Raw genomic sequence first — 25,849 nt, 5'->3', positions numbered from 1 at the left:
CCATGGCTACTTGCATTTGTGACACATTCCCAGCTAACTGTTATATGCTGAACATATGAGTTTATTCATGTGGTTTATGTTTGAGTTAGCTGTTTAGTAGTTTCAATTTTGCATGGGATAATATTTTCAGCTGTTTGACTGTACGGGGTTACAGAATAAAAGTTCCTTAGTGAGATTATAATTTCCCATTTAGTGCTGTTATAGCCACTAAGGACCAACTCATGCCAGCTAGTACTGATTTGATTTGTGATTCATGAAAGCTATGAGTCATTTCTCATAGTTGAGCCAGATGCAGCCAATCTTCCATCATTGAAAAATGTTGCTTGGTAGGGATAAGCAGCGAATTGCATGTCACAAGTGACATGAATGTAATGATTTTTTGTGATTCAACAAACTTTTTTAATTAACTTCACTTCAGTTTTGTATAGACACATAGGGCTGAATTTTAGCACACAATCATGGCTGGATTGGGTTCGGGTCAGATTTTAAGTTTTAAAAATCTGAACCTTGATCCAAACCTGCCTCCGACCCGGTTTAACTTTTGTGTTTAACGGAGGCTGGACACAAGGGGCGGGCAGCCAACCCGCTCCCAAGAGGCGGGTTGGCAATTTAAATATGACAGCCTCTGCTTTAACTTGCTTTTCCGGTTTTATAGTGGCTGGCCGGTTTCCCAGCCTTCGGGAAAGCCGACAGCTGAAGTGAGGCGAGGACAGCTTCAGGGAGAAGGTAAGTGCCTTCACAGCACTGCTTGTGGGCCAGGATGAGCATGAGTACTTCCCTAGGTCCCCCAATTTCCCCCCTCCCATCAGACCCCTCCCCCCCCCCCCATACAAAGACTCTCGGGGTCGGGGACCGGACAACCCCTGGGGTCAGGGATCGTACCACTCTCCTGGGATCAGACAGGCCCCCCCCCCCGAGGTCAAGGATCACCTCCCCCCAGGATCGGACCCTCCTGAGGTCAGGGATCAGACCAACTGGTCCTGCGGCCTGTTCTGGAGTGCACCCTGCCTGACTGGAAGCCAAGTCTGTCAATCAGGCTGACTTCTGGGTGGCGAACCTGTCAGGGCCAAAAAACTCCACAGCATGCGAGGACTTCTGGGTTATCCGTCCAAAGCTCTGCCCCCGCCTATGTAACCCGCCCCTGTTAATATCCAGGCTATACATTTCAAAAACATGGCTGTCATTTTTACAAATAATATAATGTCTTTGCAACATAACAAAAACATTAAGGATATGTTTTACTATTCACTAATTTATGTGAAAAAGTAGATGTGTGAGTAAAGCAGCAGTCCTTGTTTTATCATCTATTTTGATTATCCCACCCTTATATGCAGGTATCTTCCATTTTTAGGCTCTGACAACTGGATTAAGGGTATGAATTATTTTTATTTAAAATCATTAGTTCTGAGCCATGCAGATCAGTTATGCACATATGGTAGAGAATAAACAAGACATAATGGAAGTATAATTCAGATCAAAGACAGATAGTTCCTTTAATTTAGGATTTGGGTTGTATAGATACCAAAAGTCATCAGTTTCTCCTTAAACTAGATGACAGTTCTTAGCATTTTACAATGCAAGCTGTCCAGCTTCACTCCTGTAAACCTCTTTGTCTGCTTATTGTCAGGTTCCTTCATTCCTGCACTCTCCAATGTTATTCTCACTTGAGAATGCTACTAGTGCCAAGGAGCTTGGGATACTCAGCCACCATAACATTCTATGAGGTAAACTTTCACTTGCTGACCGGGTGTAAAACTGGCATTGTGGATCCGCTGCCCATTATAGAAACCACCCGATTTTCATTACCATTGATTTTACGTCCAGGACGGCAAGTTGAAAATCTGCTCCATTAATTGATGGGGGATATCAGAGACACAGTTTAGAAGATGAGTTGTGAATTTTGGTGCCAGCTTGTTTCCATCGATCGAAACAAGCTGACAACACAGTGCTGGGAGAAATAATTGCCAGATATTGTAGATTCAACTCCCCCTAGAAATCTGAGCAAAGTTTTATGGGCCATTTCTAATACTGACAATCCCAGTGAGAAATGTTGCCCTATCGTTCTGAACAATACCTTACCAAACTAATTGTAATAATACCAAACATTTATCTGATCATTTCACCAACTCTCACTATCAGCACCGCTATCCCTCTCCAGTCAGAATCTGCCTCAGGAAAGCACAATACTGTGGGCACCAATTGGAGGGCAAGAGGAGTGCTGAGGCATCATTTCATGGGTAGACCAATTTGTTGGGTGGGCCGGATGAAATTAGGAAGTGGGCCAGATTTGGCCTACAGGCTGTCAATTGGAAATGCCAGCCTTGGGGCAAATGTTAGGAGTTTATCAGGCTTACTGCCCTGCTCATAGTATCACACCATATCACACCAATGTGAAGCGATCAGCTACTCTGTTCTGAAGGGGAAGAATGAGTCTAATTCTCTGTATAAAGGCCTCATGTACTTGTTGGGAGTGGTCAGCTTTATAGAACCTTAAGTTCCATAATTCTATAGCAGGAAAGTGGAATTAGAGTAGATAATTCCGATTTGGCGCTAGCACTAGAACAGGCATAATGGGGCGAATGAAATTTACATGATTCTATGCAGCTGTTCAAGGCTGCATATCCTTTCTGCCAATCTGTTTTGAGGGAATGTTTCTTTAGAAAAGTGAAGCAACTGTGTTCACTGGCAAGTTTATTATCTGTGGAATGTCAAAGGTATGTTGTTCAGTAGTTGCAAATAATGTAGATATCTGCTTAACCTCTCTGATACTTCAAATCTTAGCAAATGAGGAACTAATGCCTGATTTGGAATCTGTTGGCACTATAAACATTGCAAGTGCCAAAAAGCTGAGTTCATAAGTGTCAAGATCAGGAAAATGGGTGAGATTTATGATCAAAAAGTGAGACCAATTGCAAATACATTAGCAGTATTTATTTTTTTACGGGTGAGTTACATGAAATAAGTAACATTTTAAACCAAGGTGAGTGACAGCTTGCATGTTAGAGGCTTAAACAAAACTGACCATGTTAGTGAATTTTCTGAAAAGTCAGAAGCATGAGACATCCCTTCAGACTTTGTTTTTCTGCCACTTCAAACTGTAACAATAGCAAAGTCAAAGTTGGAGCAGCTGGCACAGCCACACTGCCCCAAACCCTCCTGCTCCTCCCCTTAATGGAAGTGGAATTTTTTTTAGCCACTTATGAGCTTTGGCTGCCTTTTGATACTGATTAAATCTGTGGTAAAAGTAAATGAGAGCTTGGCGCAGCTTGGCTGGTGCTGATCATGATTATTGGCCTCTGCTTTCAACCTTTAGTGAACCTACACCGCACTACAAACTAAAGGATCTCACCAGTGGGAGGATGGAACTTCAAATGCACACAGCCTCATACAAGTACAACTCTCTACTATAAACACAGTATAGGATGTCAGACAAATAAATACCAGCTGTTTGTCCTGCTTTTAAACCTCCTCTTTTGTGGGTCTATTGTGGGTCTTTAACTATGCCATTACACTACAGATACCAGTCTCAAACTTGTGCGGTACAATGCACAACTGGCAGACCAGAGTTACATTGTCGGTTGCATCTCTTATAGAGTTCAGTGGTGAAGCAGTATGTGTTTGCATAGGTGGACTCTGCTACCTTGACAACTAATCCTTAATATTGTGAAGTATAGCTTCTTTCCTAACAACAAATGAGTCAAAAATAAGTTTATAAAGTTCTCATTATGTCCAATGGACTACCTGAGGACTTTAAAATGGAGCTTTGCACTGGACTATAGTTATACTACACCGGGCGTGCACCCTGAATGGTATGAGATTACCACAGCTCTTATTTCAGTGTTTTTGGGAGTCAGATGTCCAACCTGATTCCCATGTTATACTGCCACCTTTGCTTTGATGTGCACCCACAAACCATTTTACATCAACACAGAAGTAATAGTACAATGGCAGCCTTAACTAGATTACTGAGTGCACACATAAGTATTGACAATAAATATTTATGAAACACACAGTACCACATGTGAAGCATTTTATGTACTAGTTATGTACTATAAACCATTACCCTTTATCTTTTTAAAAATGTAACATATTATTAAAATTATGGTTAAAAACAGAAATTCTGCATTTCACTCATAGTTTATATATATTATAATAAATATTTTAGAAATTCAATTTTTGCATCGTCAAAGCGACTCATGTTCTATGAAAAAGGAGGGAAAACATCAGCTTTAATGGCCAAGCTTGATCACTGAGATTTTAACAACGATTCAGTGCCTGTTTATAATAATCTGCCACCTACCCCAAGAGGGGGCAGCTGCCTTGTGAGAATAGGATGTGTTACCTGCAACAATGACAATTCCAATACAAATGAGGAAAACAAGAAGATACAGGACGGCTATCGCACACTTGATTCCTGCCATTGAGTTCCAGTGGTTGCAAAAATTGCTTGTTATCCCTCGCCTTCCAGCTGGTCCTTAACAAAATGAAATGAACAGTTAGAGGCTCTTCCTTTTCTCTCTTGCCACAACTCGTTTCTATTTACACGGTGACACGTTACCAAAAATACTGCATAAATCCTGTTATGAGTGTGAAATTATATGCATATAAAAATCCCTTTACAAAACCACCATTACAGAATGAACCTTAAGTATGTAGTTCTCCTTCCAAATACTGAACCTTCCCAATGCAGCATGGCCTGTGTGGGTCAATGGCCATTCCATCTTCACATTGTGAAAAAAAATACATTTATATTAAAAATTATTAATTAAATTTTACAACAGGTTTAACAATTGGCAGATTTTTAATTAAACAGTTATTTTGAGTCAATTTATATAAGGTTAGTTGCTACAATGGGTAGAATTTAAGCAGAGGTTTCCCGATTTCCACCCCTGTAAGTTCAGCAGAAGATCAGCGGACACCCTGGAGCGATGGGAGTAAACCGCTGTTTATGCTGTTTCTCTGGGGTTTCTCCTGATCTTGCACCAAAGTTACGCCGGACGATTGCGGAAACTAATGGTAAATATGTCAAATTAGTCATTCAGGTTTATAAGAACAACAGGCATTTTTTTCCATAGCCCTCCTACGTGTGGTAAACTGCGGTCTTTTGAGATCCACCATTGGTGGGGAAAATTGCCGACCACACAGCCAAGGGGTTAAAAACATGTGCATTTGCATAGAGCTTGTGCTTCTGCCTATGCCCTTGAAGTCAGTCATAGACAGCTACAGAAATAGCACTAGTACCAGAACTGTGTTCTAAACCCAGGTTCCTGAACCCCAGAGTTAGAAAGAAAGAACTTCCATTTTCAGAGCGCCTTCCATGACCTCAGGACTTCCCAAAGCGCTTTACATCCAAGGAAGTACTTTTGAAGTGTAGTCACTGTCGTAATGTAGGAATCACGGCAGCCACTGTGCACACAGCAAAACACAGAGGTCAGGAGTACACTGTGAAGCTGCTGCAGAGACTCTTTGCACTGTTCAGTTTTACAACAGTCCTTTATGAAATAGTCTACTTCTGATAATTCAAAGTTGTCTCTTCGCACTAAAAAAAATTAATTATCCAATAATTTGAATTAAGCTACATGGAATAACATGACAAATAATAATTTTGTGCTAAAAAATTGAATTATCAGATAATTTGAATTAAGTGACTTTGAACTAAGAGTAGACTGTATTCGATACTACACAGAATTACATAAAATTTACAGCACTTTCTGCCCAACTGGTTTATGCCGACGTTTATACTGCACACGAGTCTCCTCCCATCCTACTTCATCTAACCCTGTCAGCCTAATGGGCCAGAACATCAGGTCCCCAGTGCGTACTCACGTGTAGGCCCAACGAAAGTGGCGGTTTTGTGCATGCACTGCGCATGCGCGGGAAACCGGAATTTCCGTTCCCTTAAAGGAAGGGGTTCACAGGTCACAGAGGCAGCGCGTACGCCTGGAACTTACATTTTTTTTGCAGGTTTCTCCGGGAGGGTAAGTCTCCAGGAGCTACACTTGTAAAAAGCAGTCGCAAGGCCTACTTTTAACAAGGTAAGTGGTGAATTAAGTTAATTTAAAACATTTTTTCCACAGGTTTATTATTTTTAAATACTTTAAAGAAAGGTAAGTTTATTTTTAGCCCCGTTAGAAACTGTAATTAATTTTTTCAAAAATTTAAATTATTGTTTAAAATAGTTATTTTATGTAACTTATAGTTATTTTAAAAATGTGATTTAAAAAAATGTATTTGAAGTTTTAGTGATGTTTTGGGGCTGAATTGTATTCATAGATTTGACAGGCCTTCCTGTCAAATCCATGAATACAGATTCCCTGCTACCATTGGCTCTCCATGGCCCATGTGATCCCAGGGGACGCTTCGAACTAACTGCGCCCCTGGGATATGCAAGCACTGCGCGCCGGCAGTTGGAGCAGGCCCAGGATCGGAATCCCACGTGGGCCCACAGCACAACGGCCGGCGCGCTAGGTAAGTGCAGGGCGGAGGCTTGCACCCGCGGGAAGCCTCCGACCCAAATTTCTGGCCCAATGTTCTATTCCTTTCTCCCTCATGTGTTTATCTAGCTTCCCCTTAAATGTATTTATCCTAGTCACCTCAACTACTCAAATTGGCAAATGGTGGGAAGTGGTATTCCACAAGGGTCGGTGCTGGGACCACTGTTGTTCACCATTTACATAAACGATATATGGACTCAGGAAACGGAAGTACAATTTCAAAATTTGCAGATGACACCAAATTGGGTGGGCATAGTTATTATAGAGGAGGACAGCGACAAAATACAGGAAGACGTTAATAAGCTTGCTGAATGGCTGTGTAATTGGCAAATAAACTTCAATATAGATAAATGCGAGGTAATACATTTTGGTAGTGTTGAAGTCACTAGAAATCACCAGGCTCTGAGACTTTTGTTGCAGCAAAGGGAAAATGTGTGTTACTTTATTCACTCTCCATGAGGACTGAGGATCTCAGCCTCGTTGCAGGGCTATGACATCATCACGCTACCGACGCATGCTCTTAAAGGGACCCTGCCCCGATAACCCAACCCAGTACGTATATATAACAACATTGGCTATACATAGTGAATTGTGTTTAGGTACATATAACAATATTGGCTATACATTGTGCTATTGTCCCTATGTGGTCTCATTGTGTTATTGTCCCTATGTGGTCTCCGCCACATATGTCCCCCCAGAATTCACTAGCACTGGCAATGTCAGTCATTGGGGGGGCCGGATCACACGGTCGGAACGGCTCCTCAATTCCGGGGCGGGGACCAGGGGGGTTCGTCGGAGGGACCTCGGGCGCTCGGTGGTGGACTGAGGGTGCAGAAACCGGAGGTCGGCCCCACCTCGGGGGCTGTGCCAACTCAACGGGTCGGTCCAGATCCAGGTGGGCCGGCTTAAGACGGTCCATGGAAATGCAGTCCGGCTTACCGCCGACATCCACTACAAAGGTCTTGTCCTCGGTTTCCAGGACCCGGAATGGTCCATCATAGGGTGGCTGAAGAGGTCCCCAGTGGGCGTCGTGGTGGACAAAAACGTACTCCGCCGCACGAAGGTCGAGCGGAACATGGGACTGCGGGAGGCCGTGCTGCGACGTGGGAAACGGCACGAAAACCTTGGCGTTGCCCAGAAGGTCGGACCACTGACGGGCTGCGGACCAAGGTTCCGTTGCGTTGGGGACGAAATCCCCGGGTACCCGCAGCGGCTGTCCATAGACGAGCTCGGCGTACGAGGACTGGAGGTCCTCCTTGGGGGCGGTCCTGAGTCCCAGCATGACCCACGGGAGTCTGTCGATCCAACTGTCGTCCCGGAGGCTGGCCCGGAGCACGGCCTTCATGGAGCGATGAAACCATTCGCACAACCCCTTAGCCTGAGGGTGGTAAGCTGTGGTGCAGTGGAGTCTCAACCCGAGGCCTCGGGCGACAGCGTTCCAGAGCTCCGACGTGAACTGGGGCCCCCGGTCGGAGGAAATGTCAGATGGGGGCACCAAACCGGGCGACCCAAGTGCTGATGAACGCCCGAGCCACATCGGCGGACGTCGTTGAAGACAGCGGGACGGCTTCCGGCCATCGGGTGGCGCTGTCGACCATTGTGAGGAGGTGGGTGAACCCGTGGGAGGGCGGCAGGGGCCCCACCAGGTCCACGTTAACATGGTCGAACCGCCTCTCGGGCACCGCAAAAGGCGCCAACTTAGTATGGCGATGCACTTTCGAGCCTTGGCATACCACGCAGGTGCTGGCCCAGTTGCGAACGTCTTTCCTGAGCCCGTGCCAGACGAACTTAGCCGCCACCAGCTTCTGTGATGACTTCCTGCCCGGGTGTGAAAGATTATGGACGGCGTCGAAAACTTGCCATCTCCACCCGTCGGGCACGACGGGACGTGGCTGCCCAATGGAGACGTCGCACAGGAGTGTGGTGCCGGCATCGTCGAACGCGACATCCGCTAGTTGAAGGCCCGTGACCACCGTCCTGTAGGCCTGGACGTCCGGGTCGGAGGCCTGGTCGGCCGCCATGCGGGTGTAGTCGATGCCGAGGTGTACGGCGCTGGCGACGGCTCGGGAGAGACAGTCGGCAACGGGGTTGTCTTTCCCAGCCACATGCTGGATGTCCGTTGTAAACTCTGAGATGAAGGCCAGCTGGCGTTACTGATGGGCCGACCATGACTCGGAAGCTTTGGCCATGGCGAAGGTCAATGGTTTGTGCTCCACGAACGCTGTGAACGGGCGAGCCTCCAGTAGGAAACGGAAGTGTCGGACGGCGAGGTGGAGGCCGAGAAGCTCGCGATCGAAGGTGCTGTACTTCCGCTCGTTGGGGCGGAGCTGCCGGCTGAAGAAGGCGAGCGGCTGACAGGTGCCGTTGACCCCACTGTTCATGGACGGCGCCGACCGCATAGTCCGAGGCGTCGGTGGTGAGAGCGATCGGCGCATCAGGTAATGGATGCGCCAGCATGGTCGCGTTAGCCAGGGCCCTTTTCGTGTCTGTGAAAGAATTGGCCATCTCCTTGGACCAGTCGACGGCGAGCTTGTCGGGCTTGCCTTTGAGGGCCTCGTAAAGCTGGGCTGCTCGGGGGACGAAGAGATGGTAAAAGTTCACAATGCCCAAAAACTCCTGCAGGGCCTTCACGGTGAGGGGTCGCAGGAAGTCCATCACGGCCTCCACTTTCGATGGCAGTGGCACCACCCCATCCTTCGTGATGCGGTGCCCGAGAAAGTCGATCGAGGACAGCCCGAACTGGCACTTGGCCGGGTTGACGATTAGGCCGTGCTGGCTGAGGCGTTGGAAGAGAGTCCGCAGGTGCGACACATGCTCCGTCCTGGAGGCGCTGGCGATGAGGATGTCGTCCAGATATACGAACAGGAATGGCAGGTCCCGTAACACAGTGCCCATTAGGCGTTGAAAAGCCTGGGCGGCGTTTTTGAGGCCGAATGGCATGCGGAGGAATTCGAACAGCCCGAACGGGGTGATCACCGTGGTTTTCGGGACATCCTGCGGCCGAACAGGGACCTGGTGGTAACCCCGGACGAGGTCCACTTTCGAGAATACCACTTTCCCGGCCAGGCGGGCGGAAAAGTCCTGGATGTGTGGAATCGGGTAGCAGTCAGGGGTCGTAGCGTCATTGAGGCGCCGGTAATCGCCGCACGGGCGCCACCCACCGCCTGGTTTTGGGGCGATGTGGAGGGGCGAGGCCCACGGACTGTTCGGCCGGCGATGATGCCGAGGCGCTCCATGGTGTCGAACTCGGCTTTAGCGATGGCGAGTTTCCCTGGGTCGAGGCGCCGAGCGCAGGCGTAGACGGGCATAGACGGGCGGACTGGTGGTCGAGATGTGGTGTTCTACCCCGTGTTTCGTGGCGGCGGACGAGAACGTGGGCTTTGTGAGGTCCAGGAACTCGGCGAGGAGGTGGGAAAACTCGTCGGAGGCCGAGAGTGCGCTGGGCAACTTCGTCGTGCTGGACCCGCTGAGGAAACACGGGAGCGAGCTGAAAGTCTCAGCGTTGATGAGATGTCGGTTCTTGACGTCCACCAAAAGGCCATTGGCGCAGAGGAAGTCAGCACCGAGGAGGGGGGTGGACACTTTTGTCGTGACAAAGTCCCAGGTGAACCGCTGCCCGCCAAAACAAAGTGCCACGCTCCGTTTCCTGAAGGTGCGGATGGAACTACCGTTGGCAGCTTCGAGGACGGGGCCGTGGTTCCCCCCTTGTATGTCTATGGTTGACGCGGGCAGGACGCTCACCTGGGCACCCGTGTCGCAAAGAAAACGACGTCCGGAGTCGGTGTCCATAATAAATAACAAACTGCCTGAACGGCCGACAGCCATAGCAGCCGACGAGTGGTCTTTCGTTTGTTTCGACGCGGGAAAACTGCACGGGGGCCGGCACTTCCTGGCTTTGGGGCCGAACTGCGCGTGGTAGAAGCAGAGGCTTGGGAGCTGCCGCCATTGGGCTGTATCGGTGGGGGCAGGGCTCCGCGTGGCCACGCAGTACTGTTGCCCAGCGGAGAAAAATTTGTCGGCCTCCTTGGCCAGGTCGCGGAAATCGGTACTGGAAGAGTTGGCTAAAGCCGACCGTACCTGACCTGGCAGCTGTTGAAGGAACAGTTCCTTGAAGAGGAAGCATGGCCTGTGTGTGCCCAGGAGGGCCAGCATGTGGTCCATCAGCTCTGAGGGCTTGGAGTCGCCAAGCCCGGGTAGAGAGAGAAGCCGGCGTGCGTGCTCGGCTTCGGTGAGTCCAAAAGTTTCTAAGAGGTGCGTTTTCAGCGTTTCGAATTTGTTGAGCTCCGGGGTGTTCTCGAGCAGGCTCACGACTCTGGCTGTGGTGGAGCTGCCGAGAGCAGAGACGACGTAGTAGTACCTCGTGTCGTCCGCGGTGATGTCCCGGAGTGCAAATTGAGTCTCGGCCTGGGCGAACCAAGCAGCAGCCTGTCGTTCCCAAAACCTGGGTAATTTCATGGAAACGGTGTTCGTCGCCATTTCGGATGAGGTCTTTGGAATCATCCAAAAGAGCAGCGGGGTCACCAATGTTGGAGTCGCTAGAAATCAACAGGCTCTGAGACTTTTGTTGCAGCAAAGGCAAAACGCGTGTTACTTTATTCACTCTCCATGAGGACTGAGGATCTCAGCCTCGTTGCAGGGCTATGACGTCATCACGCTACCAACGCATGACGTCATCACGCTACCGACGCTCTTAAAGGGACCCTGCCCCAATAACCCAACCCAGTACGTACATATAACAACATTGGCTATACATAGTGAATTGCGTTTAGGTACATATAACAACATTGGCTATACATTGTGTTATTGTCCCTATGTGGTCTCCGCCACAGTAGGAAGAATAAGGAAGCCACATACTCCTTGGAAAATAAGGGGGAAATTTTAACCCCAAAAAACAGGTGGGTGGGAGGTTGGAGGTTAAAGTGTTATAAAACTGAATACCGATGCCAACCCGCCTCCAACCCGCGCACTTCCAGTTTTAGCGGAGGCAGGATGGGGGGGCGGGCAGTCAACCCGATGCCAGGAGGCAGGTCGCCCATTTAAATATTATAATGAGGCCGGCTGCCTCATGGTGATCCACCACTACAAATTTAACTCTGGCTGGTCGGGTTTCCCAGGCCTCAAGGAACCCACCATCTAAAGTAAGGCGAGGACTGCTGGATCCCCAGGAGGTAAGTGCTTTTACACTTACCTCCTGGATCCAGCGTCCCTCCTTCACTGCCCCCCTCTGATCCCCCTCCTAGGCCTCTGCTCCCCCACCCCCCAGGCCTCCGATCCCACCCAGGAGGCCTCTCATCTGCCCCATGAGGCCTCCGATCCCCCCAGGCCTCCGATCATTCCCTCAGGCCTCTGATCACACGGCCAGGCCCCTGATCCCCTCCATGATGCCTCCAATCCGCCCCACGAGGCCTCCGATCCCCCCCATGAGGCCTCCGATCCCCCCATGAGGCTTCTGACCCCCCTACCATCTTCAACAAGGCCTCTGATCCCCCCCTCTGTCCCCTGATTGCCTTCTCAGCCTCCCACGCCAGCCCTGACCAGCCAGCCCCCCTCCCCGATGCTTCTCCGGCTCACAAGTCCTGACCACGGCAGGGCCTGCAGGGAACCCATTCTCCTGGGTTTCCCGACCACTTTCTAGCACCACCCACTCCAAACCTGCCTCTAGATTAAAATTACTGCCTAAGTGTGGTAGAGGAACACAGGGATCTTGGAGTACAGATACACAGATCACTAAAAGTGGTGACACAGGTTAATAAGGCCATAAAAAGGCAAACAAAGCACCGGGGTTAATTTCTAGAGGGATAGAATTGAAAAGCAGAGAAGTTCTGTTAAACTTGTATCGAACCTTGTATAGACCACAGTTGGAGTATTATGAACAGTTCTGGTCTCCATATTATAAAAAGGATATAGAGGCACTGGAGAAGGTGCAAATAAAATACTAGAACAAGACCAGAACTGAGAGGTTATACTTATCAGGAAAAATTGAATAACTGGGGCTTGTTTCTCTAGAAAAGAAAAGGCTGAGGGGTGAGGGGTGACCTGATAGAGGTCTTCAAGATTATGAAGGGGATTGATAGAGTAGATGTGGAGAAGATGTTTCCACTTACAGGTGAGACCAGAACTAGAGGACATAAATATAAGATTCTCACCAATAAACCCAATAGGGAATTCAGGAGAAACTTCTTCACCCAGAGAGTGGTTAGAATGTGGAACTCACTACCACAATGAGTAGTTGAAGCAAATAGCATGGATGCATTCAAGGGGAAGCTAGAAAAACACATGAGGGAGAAAGGAATAGAAGGGTATGTTGATGGGGTTAGATGAAGAGGGGTGGGAGGAGACTCGTGCGGAGCATTATCACTGGCATGGACCTGTTGGGCCGAATGGCCTGTTTCTGTGCTGTAAATACTTTGTAATAATTTGTAATACTTTGTAACTATTACATGTCGTAGCATGTTCCACATTCTAACCACTCTCTGGGTAAAGAAGTTTCTCCTGGATTCCTTATTGGATTTATTAGTGACCATCTTATGTTTATGACCCCTAATGATATTGATGGTTTAGTTTTGAAAATGTGTATTTTTTGCAGAAATAGGATGATTACTTAATCTTGTAATGTTTGGTACCCATTTTTTTAGGTATCAAGATAATTATTTTATGTTGCTATCCTTTTGGAGGGTCTATTGAGTACATTTGGTGTAAATTAAATTGCTGCCATAGCAACTAGAAAGATTCCTTTCTTTGTTCAACAGAAAAATAGCATTACAGTGAAGTTGTTAATGAATGACACATTGCAAGTCTTTTATAAACAGGAGTTCCAAATCATCAAATAAACCTGTCAGCCAGAACACTTCAGCATCAAAACAAAGTAAGGTTCCTTCACTTAGCAACTAGAAACATATCCTAAGTAATGACAAACTGAAATACACCTTGGTAGGAAAAAGCTTCAGGATCTATAGGTTTCATGGACTTCAAGGCAATATAAACAAATAGAATTTTTCACCTTCTGAAGGTGGTTTAATCTTTGCTTGAATTAATTTCCAAGGGTTTGGCATATCACCCAAATTGCTATTGTTCATGTTTGGGTTTTACCATGGCCTTGACATGATCAAGGTTGGCAGGCTATTGAATCACAGGTGTTACCACAGCCAAGCTTGATTGTGTCTTCACCTGATGTTCACATGTTATTGGATAGAAATGATTGTTACTGCCCAAGGTACAGCTACCTGACAATGAGAAACCTCTGCAGGGAGTTAACTACAGAGCTGTTCCATTAGCTCCAAGCACATCTGCAGCCAATTTTATATATCAGAATGGCCCTGCCAATGGCTATCAAGGTGACTACATCCCTGAATTTTAGCCAGGGGACATCAGCAGTACCAGTCAATTTACTGTCCATTGATGTATCAAACAGAGGCCTCTCTCTGCTTTATTCAATAGAGCCAACCCCTTCCATTCCTTTTCCACCGAACAGCAACTACAACGTGACAGGACTGGCCAAATGTTATCAGACTGCTGGATTCCTGAAAGTACAGTGATTGATTGTAGCCCATGTTACCACCTGAGCTCTGTGATGCAATGCAATGGCCTACATAAACAGAAAGGGATTCAACTTGCAGCTAGAAGTGACCAACAGTACCACATCATGCAGGCCAATAGCCATTCCCCAGGCAACATCAATGGTGCTTTCATTTTGCAACAATCAGTTGTGCCAGGCTTATTTGAAGGCAAAGAGAGATTGGGAAGATAGCTGTTCAGATAATATAGTAATCTGCGATGTAATGCTTAAGTTATCCACCAGATGGAGACAAATATCAAGGGATCATAGTTACCAGTATGATCTTGGCACACCACTTATTAAGGTAGTGGCATTGCATTCTGGGTATGACTCAGAGGTTGATCCTCCATCTCTGTGATCGCACAGTAAGAAATAGAGTGTGTTTGCTGCAGCCTGCAAGAGCTAGTTTCTCGGCTACATATGTATAATTAAACAGTTAAAGTTTTGGTTCCTGAAGCCTGGCTTATCTCAGTTTCTGACCTTACCACTCGGATATCACATTTGACGACGAGGCTGAACAGATCTCATCTTGAAAAAGGAAAACTAAAAGAAAAGCACTGAATCAAGGAATCATGGCTGCTATGGTAGGACAGCTCTCTGCTTTTGATGTTCAGACGCAGACCTGGAACGAATACTGTGAGTTGCTGGAGCATTTCTTTGTAGCAAATGATATAGTTGATGTCGGAAAAAGGAGAGCTATTTTGCTCACTTCCGTGGGAAGTCAGACATATAGTTTGATGAGAAACTTATGCAGTCCTGAAAAGCCTGGAGACGTACCATTTTCTAACTTAGTGGACTTGCTAAAGGATCATTTCAATCCCAGACCGAGTGAGATTGTACAGCGTTTCAAATTTAATTCACGGAACAGGAAACCGGGAGAGACTGTATTGGATTATGCAGCGGTGTTGAGAAAACTGGCACACGATTGCAATTACGGGAACAGTTTGAAAGACCTGCTGAGAGATAGGCTTGTTTGCGGGATAATGGATGCTTGAATGCAGAGGAGATTATTGTCCGAGACTGGGCTTACGTATGAAAAAGCATTGGAACTTGCTCAAGCCATAGAGACAACTAACAGTGATCTAAAGGAAATACAGGGTTCAGACTGGGCTACGACAAAGCAAGTTGGAGGTCCGGTTGTGCACAAGTTAAATATGAGTCAGAAACCACAATGTGAGCATGTAAAGGCATGTTATAGATGCAATGGAGATCACCTGGCAAGGGAATGCAGGTTTCTGGAGGAAAAGTGCCACAAGTGTGGGAAAAAAGGACATGTAAAACGTGCATGCAGAGCAAAAGCTACCGTGGAGGGTTACAAACCTAAAGGGGGAGAAAAGCAAAACTTAGTAAGAGAAGTGAAAAAACAGGGAGCACATCGCATCAGCGGAGAAGCTGAGAAAGAAGACGACATGTTCATATTGCATAGTATGGTAGAGGACATTCCAAAAGTGGATCCTATCACTTTGCAACTGATAGTAAATGACTCTAAGGTCAACTTTGAGGTGGATACCGGATGTGGTGTTACCATAATGAACAGGGAAGAGTACTCAAAATTGTGGAACTGTGCAAAAGTTCCAGAGTTAAAGTCTTGCTCTATGCAGCTTAAAATATATACCGGTGAATGAGTGGTGACATTGGGTACAGCTCCTGTGACTGTGAAACACAGGGACACCGTGGAACAGCTACCTGTAGTTGTAGTATCGGGTTCTGGACCAAACTTGTTAGGTCGGGGCTGGATACGAGAACTTAAATTAGATTGGGGAGCAATAAATCAACTAGAGGGAGGCAAACAATTGTCTTTGCAAGAAGTGTTGATTGAACATGAGAACGTGTTCAAGGAAGAACTTGGAACATTTATTGGCCCCCCAGCTAAGATTTATGTAGACAAGGAGGCACTGCCAAGGTTTTTTAAACAATGACCTGTGCCGTATGCCATGAAACCAAAGGTAGAGGCTGAGCTTGACCGTCTTTTGAGAGAGAACATTCTGGAACCCGTAAAATGTTCAGAATGGGCAGCTCCCATTGTACCTGTTTTAAAACCAGACAATTCGGTAAGAATCTGTGGAGATTATAAATTGACAGTAAATAGGGTGTCTAAACTTGAACAGTATCCTATTCCTAAAACTGAGGATCTTTTTGCAAACCTGGCTGGAGGGAAGAAATTCACGAAGCTGGATATGAGTCATGCATACTTGCAGATTACACTAGATGAGGAATCCAAGAAGTATGTAACCATAAATACACACAAGGGTTTGTTTACCTATAACCGCTTGCCATTCGGTGTCTCATCTAGTCCAGCTATCTTCCAGAGGACTATTGAGGGTGTACTGCAAGGGATTCCACATGTTTCAATCTATCTGGATGATATTCTGGTGATGGGAAGAACCGACCAGGAGCAGCTGAGCACTCTGAGAGAGGTACTACAAAGATTGGATAAGGCTGGGTTACGGCTCAAGAGGAGTAAGTGCACTTTCCTTGGGAATGAGGCCGTGGTCCTGGGACCTAGAGTGGATGCCACCAGGCTCCATCCAATCAAGGAGAAGGTACAAGCACTGCAGGAGGCCCCAGCTCCTACTGAGTTAAAAGCTTACCTGGGACTGCTAAACTATTATAACAGGTTTTTACCAAACTTGGCAACAGTGTTAGCACCTCTTCACAAACTTCTGTGCAAGGAGACACAGTGGCAGTGGAAAGAGGAACAGAGGGTTTCATTTGAACAGTCCAAGAAACTGATACTGTCCTCGGATGTGTTGGTTCACTACAATACAGAGAAAGACATCATTCTCTCTTGTGACGCTTCACCTTACGGGGTGGGGGCAGTTCTTTCACACAGCTTGGAAGATGGAACAGAAAGACCGATAGGGTTTATGTCTCGAACTCTGACCCCAGCAAAAAAAAACTATTCCCAGTTGGATAAAGAGGGATTAGCAGCAATGTTTGGGTTACAGAGGCTTCACAAGTACATATATGGCAGGAAATTCACCATATGCACCGATCATAAACCTCTTCTATCTCTTTTTAATGAGATGAAAGCAGTACCACAGATGGTGTCACCCTGGATCCAGAGGTGGGCAGTGATGTTAAGGGCATATGAGTATGTCATCGTCTACAAGGCGGGCAAGTACCATGGGAACGCAGATGCCTTGAGCCATCTTCCACTACCAGGTACACCTATCCATGCAGCTCCAGAGGACAGAGATTTGATGTTGGAGGACACGGACATGGCAATTGTGACCGCAGAACAAGTAAGGACTTGGACTGGTAAAGATCCAGTACTGTCTAGAGTCCGAGAATATGTAATGAGGGGTTGGCCACAACATCCGGAAGGGACTGATTTCATACCTTACAGTGTCAGGAAGACAGAGCTGAGTGTGCAGGATGGTTGCGTGTTGTGGGGAGCTTGAGTGATTATTCCACAGCCAGCACGACAGTCTATCCTAGTGCAACTACATCAGTGTCATCCTGGAGTTTCGCGAATGAAAGCCTTGGCAAGGAGTTACTTGTGGTGGGCAAAGCTAGATGAGGAGATAGAAAATCTTGTCAAGACATGCAGCACTTGTCAAGTACACAGGAAGGCACCAGCAGCGGCTCCACTCCACCCCTGGGAGTGGCCGGATAAACCATGGAGAAGATTACATGTAGATTATGCGGGTCCATTCATGGGAAAGATGTTCCTCATAATCATTGATGCACATTCCAAATGGATGGATGTGTATCCTGTAAATTCTGCTTCATCTACTTTTACTATAGACTGCCTGCGTAGGAGTTTTAGTAATCAAGGGATACCGGAGATCATAGTAAGTGACAATGCCACGTGTTTTGTGAGTACAGAAATAAAAGAGTTCATGAGAAACAATGGCATAGTGCACGTGATTTCAGCTCCATATCATCTGTCTTCAAATGGACTTGCGGAGAGAGCCGTACAAACATTTAAAGAGATGATGAAAGAAAGTGCGGAAGGGAGTTTGGCAGCAAAAGTGTCACGAGTTCTGTTCAGCTACAGAATAACACCTCAATCTACCACAGGACTCGCTCCTGCTGAGCTGTTGTTAGGACGTCGACTACGCTCCACTCTTGACCTGGTTCACCCAGATCTAAAAAGGAAGGTGGAAAACCGACAAATCAAACAAAAGGAGAACCATGACAGAAGGACAAAGAGCCACAGTTTTGGAGAAGGAGATGCGGTCCTTACCAGGAATTTCAGTTATGGTCCAAAATGGATTCCTGGCGTCATAGACTCAATGACCGGTCCAGTTTCATATACGGTCATGGTGGGAACTGGTCAGGTAGTACGCAGACATGTGGATCAGATACTGACCAGACAAAGGGAAATCGAACTGAAGGTTCCAGAGGAAATGTTGGCCCCCAGTTATCCAAATGCATTGGTGGTACCAACACCACAAACAGAGACAATTATACCTGGACCCCTTCGTCAAGATGAAACCATCGTAGCAGAGTCAGATACTCTGAGTACTGCTCAGCAGCAGCAGGTGGCTCTACCACAATCAAGCAGGGACTTGACTGTAAGATGTTCACCAAAGACTCACAAGCCGCCAGAGAGATTGATCACGACCTGCTAGATTAGTTCAGTATGGACTACCGTTAAAGGAGTTTCCTTATGGACTTTTTAAGAATGTTGTTAAGAAATTATTGTAAACATAAGGGGGGGGGGATATAGTAATCTGGGATGTAATGCTTAAGTTATCCACCAGATAGAGACAAATATCAAGGGATCATATTTACCAGTATTAAGGTAATGTCCTGGCACACCACTTATTAAGGTAGTGGCATTGCATTCTGGGTATGACTCAGAGGTTGATCCTCCATCTCTGTGATCGCACAGTAAGAAATAGAGTGTGTTTGCTGCAGCCTGCAAGAGCTAGTTTCTCGGCTACATATGTATAATTAAACAGTTAAAGTTTTGGTTCCTGAAGCCTGGCTTATCTCAGTTTCTGACCTTACCACTCGGATATCACATTTGACGACGAGGCTGAACAGATCTCATCTTGAAAAAGGAAAACTAAAAGAAAAGCACTGAATCAAGGAATCATGGCTGCTATGGTAGGACAGCTCTCTGCTTTTGATGTTCAGACGCAGACCTGGAACGAATACTGTGAGTTGCTGGAGCATTTCTTTGTAGCAAATGATATAGTTGATGTCGGAAAAAGGAGAGCTATTTTGCTCACTTCCGTGGGAAGTCAGACATATAGTTTGATGAGAAACTTATGCAGTCCTGAAAAGCCTGGAGACGTACCATTTTCTAACTTAGTGGACTTGCTAAAGGATCATTTCAATCCCAGACCGAGTGAGATTGTACAGCGTTTCAAATTTAATTCACGGAACAGGAAACCGGGAGAGACTGTATTGGATTATGCAGCGGTGTTGAGAAAACTGGCACACGATTGCAATTACGGGAACAGTTTGAAAGACCTGCTGAGAGATAGGCTTGTTTGCGGGATAATGGATGCTTGAATGCAGAGGAGATTATTGTCCGAGACTGGGCTTACGTATGAAAAAGCATTGGAACTTGCTCAAGCCATAGAGACAACTAACAGTGATCTAAAGGAAATACAGGGTTCAGACTGGGCTACGACAAAGCAAGTTGGAGGTCCGGTTGCTGCAGCCTATAAGAGCTAGTTTCTCGGCTACATATGTATAATTCAACAGTTAAAGTTTTGGTTCCTGAAGTCTGGCTTATCTCAGTTTCTGACCTTACCACTCGGATATCACAGATACCATGGCTATCCTCTTTAATGCTGACTAATTAAACCCTTGCTGCAGCCACAGGCAGAGATAGAGTGCAAAAACAACAAGGCCCATACAACCAGCAGGATCATTACTGAGCATGCCATTGGCACCTTGAAGCAGTACTTCAGATAGCTCGATGGCTCATGGCGCAACTTATAGTGCGGCCCCCTCTCCTCCTAGGTTGTCAAGATCACTGTCATCTGCTGCAGGCTCCACAACTTTTCCACACATAAAGTTCTAACTATAAGGAAGGAGGCCAATCTGGGAGCAAGGCCAGAGCAGGCCGCAGACATTGATCATGAGGATGTGGCTGTAGGCAGCCAAGAAAACTGGTTAATCAGGCATTCATCCAAGATTAATTCAGCGAAGTACCTGAACTACCACTGAAAGCAAGCTTTCTGTCCACATGCAAACAAGAAAGTGCCTCAAAGCACCTTCTGCAATACAATCCTTTGTAATTCAGAAAGAAAATTTCTAGACAAAGTTAAAATACAGTGCAACCTACTTTATCTTGCATGAATAATGTCTTTTCCCACAGATCTTCCCCTTAGTACTGGTGTATTGTGTACATCATCTAAACTTAAGCTGTGATTTCTTCTAAGTAATTCTCCAATGGAAGTGAAAAAATATATACAGAGTACTGGCTTGTTTCAGGGCTTCAGTGTGAGGCAGTTGGAATTGAAGGGGCCTTGTACCTTTTTCTGTCAGTTCCGAAGATGGCCGTGCAACTGATTCAGCAAAGCTCACTGGTCCTGGCTATTTTTTGCCTCATCAATTGTCACTTGCACAGGAATGATGGGTGGAGTGAAAGTGGTATTGTTCTGAGAGACAACAGCCCCATTCATTCATGGCCTCTGCTGTAAATTCCTATCATTCTATGATTCTATGCCTACTCCAGTCATGCTCCTGCTGCTGGACATTCCATCAGCATTTCGCCTGACCTATGTGAGAGCAGACAAGAGAGCAGCAGTGAGGTCCCTGCCAATGAGGCCTGTGGATCCCTGCCCGAAGCCTGTCTTCATTTGATTTCCCCAGCACATTGAAGCTACTAAAGAGGGTCTCTTGTATGCTGGAGTCAAGCCCTTTATAACATCAGTGTGAGCATTCATGGGTGATACTCTGACTGTGATTACTACTTGTGCCAGTGAAGTCTCCACTGCAGATGCCCTGGAGTTGTCAAACACTTTGTGGTAGACAAGCATGGGCATCAATGACTGCACAGATGTGACTGTTGGTCTCCTCCTTACTCCTATCCAAACCTTGTAAATGTCTTAGGTAGATTCAAGTGACTCCTGTAGATAATTCTGCTCAGAAAACAATCTCCTTTTATAAGAATGTCCTGTGTAGTCAGAATAAATCGGCACTGAGGAAGGAACAGAGTTGGCTCTCTGACAGCAAGTCTCTGCTGCTCATTTACCATCACTGCTTGCTCCTCATGTGTGCACTCTATTGGTTTGTATGTGGGTTCAATGACGACACATTCATGAAAGAGAATGACTTTTTATCTAAAGTATGTTCAACTCAGTTAACAGCATTACAGGAGACACCATCTTAGAGATCCATCTAAAACAAAACTGCTTGTCTCTCACATGCCCTCTGCTGGTCAGGCATAAATAATCAATCAGGCAAATATGCTGGTAAGGCATAAATAATCAAACAGGCAAATACCATCACTATTTGCTGATATCATTACATCTCCCTTTCTTAAAACAAAAGTATTTTACTTTTATCTAACAACATGTTTTCTTTGTATTACTCTGCATTTTAACTGTAACAATTAATGAACTTACATTATCATTATCATTATCAAGGTTTTTTAACCTTGTTTTGTGTGTTCACATAAAATATGTAAATACACTAGAACTTGAAGAAAGAATAAGATAACATTACTTCCTTCTATAACAAGAGTCCTTAAACTTGCTCAATGAGTCTCTCAGGAGGCTTCACGCGTCTTGAGGATTTTCTGATTGATTGTCCTTGAATCTGAGTTGTTGCCTCAGATGATGATTTCTCAGCTGTGTGATCAGGTTGTTCAACAGTATCAGTCTTTTGACCTGCTATATGATCAGGTTGTTCAACAGTATCAGTCTTTTGACCTGCTGTGGCTGGTCCCATGAGAAGATCTCGACGATTTCTTCGCAGAACAGCACCCTCATCTGTCTGAATGGTGTATGATCTTGGTTGGACTTCACTCAGGACAGTTCCCTTCTGAGTCCATATGTTTGTTTTGTCTTTGAACCTTACTTGGTCACCAGTGTGGAGTTCAGGTAGGTTTTGTGTTCCTCTGTCATAGTAGTACTTTTGCTTTTCTTTCTGTTGTTCTTTGAACTTCCTCACTTTCTCCCCCTCTTTTGTTTTCAGGAGGTTCTCCGGGATGGGTAGGTTTGACCTTAGCAGACGTCCCATAAGGAGTTGGGCTGGTGACATACCACACTCGAGCGGCGTTGTGCGGTATACAAGCATGCTCTGGTAGAAGTCAGTTCCACTGTCTTTTGCCTTGTACATCAGTCTTTTCACTGTCTGGACCGATTTTTCCACTAGTCCATTGGACTGTGGAAAGTGAGGACTTGACGTTGTGTGGACAAAGTCCCACTCTTTGGCAAAGTGTCGGAAACTTGCATTGTAAAACTGGGGTCCGTTGTCTGTGAAGACCTCGCTTGCCACGCCATGTCTGGAGAATATGGCTTTCATACATGTTATCACAGCATCTGCAGTGGTGGTGTACAGTCTACAAACCTCTGGATACAGGGAGTAATAGTCTGTGACTACAAGATAGTCCTTTCCTTGACATACGAATAGGTCAGCGCCTACCTTCTGGTAAGGTCTGTCTGGCGCTGGGTGTGGCTTTAGTGGTTCTACCGGATTGCTTGCTCGATATTTTAGGCATATTGTGCAGTTTGACACCTCATTTGTCACATCTTGGTTGATTCGTGGCCAGTACATCACCTCTCGTGCTCTTTTCTTACACTTTTTGATTCCCAGATGTCCTCCATGGATCCTTTTTAGCACCTCTTTTCTCAGACTCTTTGGGATAACTATTTTACTTCCTTTGTAGATGATGTCTTCGACCACTGATAGTTCCGCCCTGCAGTTCCAGTACTCTGCCATGTCAGGTGAGCAGTCTTGCTTCATGTTGGGCCATCCATCCAAGATGCTTTTCCTCAGTCGTCTCATTGTTTCATCTTTGTTTGTCTCAGTCTTTATGAGCTCCATTTTTGCATCTGCTATGGGCAGTGCACTTGTGATCATGTCCACGTAGGCGTTCACTTTTTCATCCATTTTGGTGTTTGCGGGCTCACTTGGGTCAACAGCTCTGGACAACGTGTCTGCTGTATACATCAGCTTACCCGGTGTGTACGCAACATTCAGTGTATAGCGTTGCAGCCTGATCATCATTCTTTGTATTCTAAGCGGACAGCTATTTAGTGGCTTTTGGAACAATGCAATCAAGGGCTTATGGTCAGTCTCTACACTGATTGCTTGTCCTGCCACAAACTGGTGAAATCTTTCACAGGCGTATGTGATGCTGAGCAGCTCCTTTTCTATTTGAGCATATCGCGCCTCCGCGTCTGTCATTGAGCACGATGCATATGCAATAGGTTGCCAGTAGTCATATTTTTGCAGAAGAACAGCACCGAGCCCACTCTGTGATGCATCTGATGATATCTTGATGGGTCTCGCTGGGTCATAAAACCTCAGAACTGGTTCCTCTGTGAGCAGTTTCTTTAGATCGCTCCATGACTTCTCATGCTCATGATTCCATTCCCATTCTATGTTCTTTTCAGTTAGTCGTCTCAGTGGCGCCATCTTTTCTGAGAGGTTGGATATGAATTTATCCATGTAGTTGATCATTCCATTAAACCTCTGCACGTCCTTTTTGCATTGTGGCTTTGGCATATTCTCAATGGCGGACACCTTTCTGGGATCTGGTCTGATGCCCTCACTGCTAAGGATATCTCCCACGAATGTCAGTTCTGTCACCCCGAGCTGGCATTTCTCTCTATTCAGCTTCAGGTTTGTTTTCCTTGTTGCTTCCAGCACTTTTTTCAGTCTCTCGTCATGCTCAGTTCTCGTGGTTCCCCATACTATGATGTCATCCATTGATGTATCAACTCCCTGCAGGTGCTCATAGATCATATGGATAGTTTTGTGATACACTTCAGGAGCTGAGGCAATGTCAAATGGTAACCTTAGGAATCTGTATCTGCCAAATGGACTGTTGAACGTGCACAGTCTTGAACTTGCCTCGTCCAGTTTCATCTGCCAAAATCCTGATGATGCATCTAACTTGCTGAAATACTTTGCATTTGCAAACTGTGACATGATTTCCTCACGTGTAGGAAGCTTGAAGTGCTCTCTCTTTATTGCTCTGTTTAGATCTCTTGGATCCAGGCAAATTCTGAGCTTTCCATTCTTTTTGTCCACAACGACGAGGGAACTCACCCACTCAGTTGGCTCATCTATCTTCTGAATCACGTTCAGGCTTTCCATCCTGTCCAACTCTGCCTTCAGTTGCTTTTGAAGAGCAAACAGAACTTTTCTGCATGGATGTATGACCGTTGGCATACTTTTATCTACTCTGATCGTGTGTTCTCCTGGAAGGCAGCCTAGACCCTTAAATAGGTCATTGTACTCTTTCATGAGTTCATCATAGACTGTCTCTCCTTCGCTTTCCACAACGAGGACTCTCTTTACCAGGTTCAGTCTCTCACAGGCTATTAAACCTAGTATGGCTTGCACATCCTTTGGCACCACGATTAATGCTAGCGTGTGCTCTCTGTCCTTGTGTGTCACTTTGACAATGCTTCTTCCTTTCACTGGTATATCAGTACCTGAGTATCCTGTCACTTTCACTTTTGTTCCATGTATCTTTGGTCTGGGTCTAATTTTCTTAAAATCAGTCTCTGATATCACATTAACTTGTGCTCCAGTATCCAATTTAAATGGAATGTGTATGTCATTCACTTTTAGTGTCAACATCCAGTCTCTTTTTTCTTTTTTGTTTTCAGACACGACATCCACATAGAACGCCTCTATCTCGCTTTCATCTACTGTATGGACCTTGCTTTGTTGCGCTTGGTTCTTGCAGCAACGGGCATAATGGTTGTTTTTGTTGCAACTATTGCATGTTTTACCATATGCTGGACACTTTTTTGGTGGATGCTGTGTACCGCATCGACTACATGACTTTTGATTGCCCCTTTCATTTTTGTTCGCTGGCCACGCCTCTTTTTTCACATTGGCGCTCTTTTTGTTAAACGGTTTGTGTCCGTTCTTTCTCACTGCATCCACGTTGCAGCTACTGTCACTGAACAGCTCCTTTGCCTGTGACTTCACAGTCTCTGTAGCCCTACACAGTTCTATGGCTTTTCCCAGGTCTAGATCTTGCTCTCTTAGCAGTCTTTCCCTTAGACCATTATCTGGAATACCACACACCAGTCTGTCTTTTATCAGCGAGCCTGTCAGCCCCCCAAATTCACATGTTTTGCTTCGGTTTCTCAGTTCAGTCACATACTGATCAATAGTCTCTCCCGTTTTCTGTACACATGTGAAAAATCTATTCCTCTCAAATGTCACGTTATGTTTAGGTATGCAGTAGGCCTCAAACTGTTCCATTATTTTATCCAACTTCATTTTGTCTCCATCAGCAGCGAATGTGAAGTTATTATACACCTCCAGCGCTTCATCACCCACGACATGTAAGAACACTGACGCTTTCATTTTATCACTTTTCTCGTCAGCTCCGATTGCCGCTAAATACAACACCAAATGTTGTTTGAACCTCCTCCAATTTTCAGCCACATTACCTGTCAACTGAAGCTTCGCCGGTGGGTGTAATCCTACCATTTTTCACTTCGTTAGCTATTCTCCAATGGTAAGTAACGATGTTCTCTTTTGGCTTGCTAATATGTGGAGAGCTGATTTAACTTCAGATTTTTCCTCTTCATCTCTTTCAATCACTTCTGACACCATGTATTGGTTTGTATGTGGGTTCAATGACGACACATTCATGAAAGAGAATGACTTTTTATCTAAAGTATGTTCAACTCAG

The 25,849-nt window shown here is 45.9% G+C and overlaps 1 protein-coding gene across 1 annotated transcript in view; it reads right to left on the bottom strand.

Moving 5' to 3' along the window:
• Positions 1-25,849, bottom strand: part of scara5 (scavenger receptor class A, member 5 (putative)) — a 175,039-nt gene that overhangs the window by 139,268 nt on the left and 9,922 nt on the right. Inside the window, exon 3 of the mRNA XM_085997380.1 lies at positions 4,343-4,474. Within this exon, the coding sequence (XP_085853506.1) occupies positions 4,343-4,474 (132 nt within the window). The remainder of the gene's footprint in view (positions 1-4,342; positions 4,475-25,849) is intronic.

This window comes from Somniosus microcephalus, chromosome 9 (assembly GCF_052327205.1).
Source record: "Somniosus microcephalus isolate GS21.2 chromosome 9, FLI_Smic_1.0, whole genome shotgun sequence".
Classification (NCBI taxonomy): domain Eukaryota; kingdom Metazoa; phylum Chordata; class Chondrichthyes; order Squaliformes; family Somniosidae; genus Somniosus; species Somniosus microcephalus.
The sequence above is the reverse complement of the archived record's forward strand: the minus strand, read 5'-3'. Positions and strand labels throughout refer to the sequence as shown.